General features: G+C 61.2%; 1 protein-coding gene across 1 annotated transcript; it reads right to left on the bottom strand.

The window, feature by feature from the left end:
• Positions 1-759: 759 nt before the first annotated feature.
• On the bottom strand, positions 760-3,737 carry LOC103776817 (deoxyribodipyrimidine photo-lyase-like; the record flags this gene model as incomplete). The annotated part of the gene is made up of 9 exons (XM_008944344.1): positions 760-914; positions 1,114-1,273; positions 1,377-1,498; positions 1,778-1,930; positions 2,020-2,218; positions 2,557-2,715; positions 2,897-3,079; positions 3,224-3,369; positions 3,569-3,737. Coding segments are annotated over 9 exons (1,446 nt in total), but the record flags the coding sequence as incomplete, so codon positions are not given.
• Between the last annotated feature and the right edge of the window lie 17 nt (positions 3,738-3,754).

Genomic DNA, 3,754 nt, shown 5'->3' with positions numbered 1-3,754 from the left:
GTTATTGTCACCACCCCTTGACTAATTCATCTGGCTTGTGGCCTCCCCCTGCAGACTGCCCACCGGACTTGGGGCACAAGGTACAAGTCACTGAGTAAGAGGCTCGGTGTCCCTTCGCCTGTCCCTTTCCTGAGCCTGCCTTTGCTGCTGGCAGAGGAGCCCAGGGCATGACCTTGGCTGCCGCATCCCTGCTTGCATCCCTGTCCCACACAGCCTGGCTCTCCCATTGCAGCAGTCGTGCATCACCCCATAAATGCCACACACACAGGAGATACAAACTGCAAGCTCTGTTGAAGGATGTGTGTGCAAGCCCAGCGCAGCGCTGGCTCTGCATGGAGCGACGCGGGGCTCCCCTGCAGGCAGCATGGCCTGAGGAGCCGATTTGGGTGCGGGTTTCCCCAGAAAAACCCTTCTCACCCCCAATCGAAGCTGTGCTTAGCGGCAGCACTGGCATCTTGGGCTTTCTCCTGAGCACCATGGTTGTAGGAAAGGTTTCTGGCAGACACAGCCACTCCGAGGACGGGCTCTCACAGCTGCCAGCAACCCCGTGGTGACTCCAGCAGATGCCCCAGTGCTGCAGCTTGAGCAGGGGGTGATGGCAGGGAAAACAAAACCCTGCAAACCGCTGGGACTCGATGCTGTTACAGCGCCCGGGGCGATATCTAACCCAGGGCGTAAGGTGTGAGCTGGCCCCTCGGCAAAGGCGCGTCTGCCCCCACGTCGCGGAGCACGAGGAGGCTGGAGGCAGCGCCGTGCCCGTCATGGGGAGAGCGGGCGGGGCGCATAGCGACGCTCAAACTGCCCCACGTCGAACTTGCGCTTGCAGCCGGCGTAGTTCATGTAGCGGATCTTCCCGAAGACGGCCCGCTCCGCCCAGCCCTGGTCGTGCACGCCGCAGATGGACCAGAGGCAGCCTGCCGGGCGTGGGGACGGAGCGTCAGCCCTTCCCCTTGCTCGGAGGCACCCGCAGAGGAGGTGGGATGGGGGTGCGAAGCAGGATGGGCTGGAGCGTAGGCTGGGTGGTCTGCAGAGAGCCCTCCCCCTGCCCACACCGTAGCCTTGGCCATCAGATGCAAGACCCCCTGCCCCCCGTGCCCCTGTCCTGCAGCTTGCCTACGTATCCGTTGGGATCCCTCCCGTCCAGCTCGTAGCGGTCGTTGAGGTAGATGGCAAACCGCAGGGCCTCCTCGGGGGAGCGAGTCCACTCCAGGATCTTCTTGGCCCAGTACATTCGCAGGAAGCCATGCATCTTGCCCTCCAGGACCATTTGAAGCTGGGGGGAAAGGGAGAGCTACAGAGGGCAGTCCATGCCGGCTCACCTCAGCCCCCCCAGGAGCAAAGGCTCGGTATTCTGTGGGGGAGACACAGGACACTACCTGGGCAGCATTCCACAGTGGGTCATGCGTAGTCCCCTGCTCCAGCTCTTGCAGCTCATAGAGAAAAGGCCTCTTGTCTTTGGCGTGGAGCTTCAAGGTGGTCTGCGCCCAGTCGTAGGCACCTGGGACGAAGAGAGATGAGAAGCAATGCTGAGCAACCTGCTCCTGCAGAGCCTGGAGGGAGGGACAGAAAACTGGGCTACGGTGGGCACTGTGCCCTGGAGGCACCAGTCTTGAAGAAGGGATCCGCCAGCTCCTGTCTGACCTCCAGAAGGTACTGCATGATGGCACATTAGTTCCCCTGCAGCCCCTCTCCTAGCAGAAATGGGATTGCCAAGTTGGGCTGACCAGCTGCGTACTAGACTAGCCCCCAGCATTGCCCACCCGACCTGGGATGCTACCCTGCACGCTGTCGTAGTTCTCATTGTAGTAGCAAAAGTTGTCAGCCAGCTCCCGCCGCACCACGGCCTCCTCCACAAACGCGTCCACCGACTCCTTGTATTTGCCCCGGTGCTTCTGCACCTCCAGGATGGCTCGTTGGGTGGAAACCTGGCCTGGGGACATGAGGAGGGAGTAAGTCAAGCTGCCAGTCCAAGCCACTGTGCTCAGTGCTGCTGCAGAGTGGGAAGCCTGGGACACTCACCGAAGTGGAACCACGGGGACAGGTTGCTGAGTGCTGCCTTGTTGGGGTCATTCCGGTGGGAGCTGAAGGATTTCAGCCGCTCCGTGAGGAAGGACCGCAGCACGGCCAGCCCGGCAGCCGTGCCGGGGGTCGCCCACTCCACCTCCTTCACACTGCGGTCCACCTGCAAGCTGGAATAACAGGCCTCCCAAGCGATGGGCTGGGCGCCAACCAAGCAGCGTGAGTGTGTCTGCAGATCCTCTTCAGCCAGGGCCGCCCTGAGCCTTATGTACCCTGGATGTCCCCAACCAGCATGTCCCCAGCTCATGCCAGCCTTTTCTTAACTGGCCCTGCACGGCAGAGATGTGAAAATTGAATGAATGGGGCAGGAATTTCCCTCCCCCAGGGCACCTCCATCTCCAACACCACTTGCGCTTGACTTCAGGTAGGTCACTGTTCCCATCCCCTGCCACCCCCTCCCAGGATGCTCCATTCAGGAGCTATGAAACTCTCTGGGGCTGGCCTTGAGTGGGTAGGGAGGTGTCTTCCTGCTGGTACCTCTGCTGGACTGGAGGGGGAATATGGGTGACGAATAACAGGGGGGAACTCAGTGAGGAACTCGGGGAGCTGAGCGTGGATCTTGGCCCGGATGGTCCTGGCACTATACTCCTGCTTGGGGGAGGTCACCCAGCAGGGCACGATATTGTGGGCATCAACCTGGGAAGCAAAGGCATAGAGAAGGGTGTGAGCAGGAGAAGCAAATGGTCCCAATGACACGACACCCATGCTCCCTGCTCAGGTCGCTCCAGCACACCTCGGCAGGCACTAAAGGCCGGAGACTAGTTTCTCCCATGTCTCACCAGCCAAATTTTTCCCCTCCCAGAGTGTGGACACCCACCTGTGCGAACGGCACATCCTCTGGCAACTGCTCCTTGACGTCCTCCACCCACTGCCGGGGGAGGCGGAGGGGGCAGAAGTCTGTCACCAGCCCGCCCACGCCATGCTCCACTACGAACGCGGGCAGCACGTCCTTTGCGTAGCCCAGGAGCAAATGGAAGGGGATGTTCAGCTCTGCACACTCCTGCAGAGACGGGGAAAGGGCTAAGGGGTGGTTTATGCCTCTGCAGACCCCATCCCACCATCATCCACTGAAAGGATGGATCTGCATCCCCCCAGCCCAGGAGCCTTGTCCCACCCAGCATAGACATCCCCGCAGCAGCCGTACCTCAGCCACCTCCTGCAGGCCCCTCAGCATGAAACTGTAGTGGCGGATGGTGGCATCCAGGAATTTGGGCACGAGGCAGAAGCAGACGTGCAGAGGCAGCTCCTGTTTGAGGGCCAGGCGCTGGGCGTAGAGGAACGCCCAGTTATCTGGGGAGAAAGCACACAGGGTGGTGGTGTCAGGAGGATGCTTGGCTGAGGGGACGGAGATGGAGTTTCACAAAAGGAATCCCCCCAGTCCCTGCTGCAGAGGAGGAACCATCTCCAAGGCCTGCTGTGGGAAGGGACTGAGGCTTTTGCCACCCGCGGGAGCTCCACTTCCCAGCCCCCTCCACCAGCTGATTCGCACCTTGCACCCGCTGGTCCCGGGACATCCAGTAAAGGATGCACCGAGCGTCATCCTTCAGGTCTGAGCCCTGAGAGACGAGGCGAACCCGCTTTTTGTTGTACTTGAACTCTTGCACGGACGGGGCCGCCCTCCGACGGGCCTCCTGCACCTCCTCCTCTTCCTCCTTCCTCCCCCGAGACACTCGTG

The sequence above is a fragment of the Merops nubicus genome, unplaced genomic scaffold (genome assembly GCF_000691845.1).
Source record: "Merops nubicus isolate BGI_N331 unplaced genomic scaffold, ASM69184v1 scaffold14347, whole genome shotgun sequence".
Lineage (NCBI taxonomy): Eukaryota > Metazoa > Chordata > Aves > Coraciiformes > Meropidae > Merops > Merops nubicus.
Note: the sequence above shows the minus strand (reverse complement) of the source record. Positions and strands in the feature narration are given on the sequence as shown.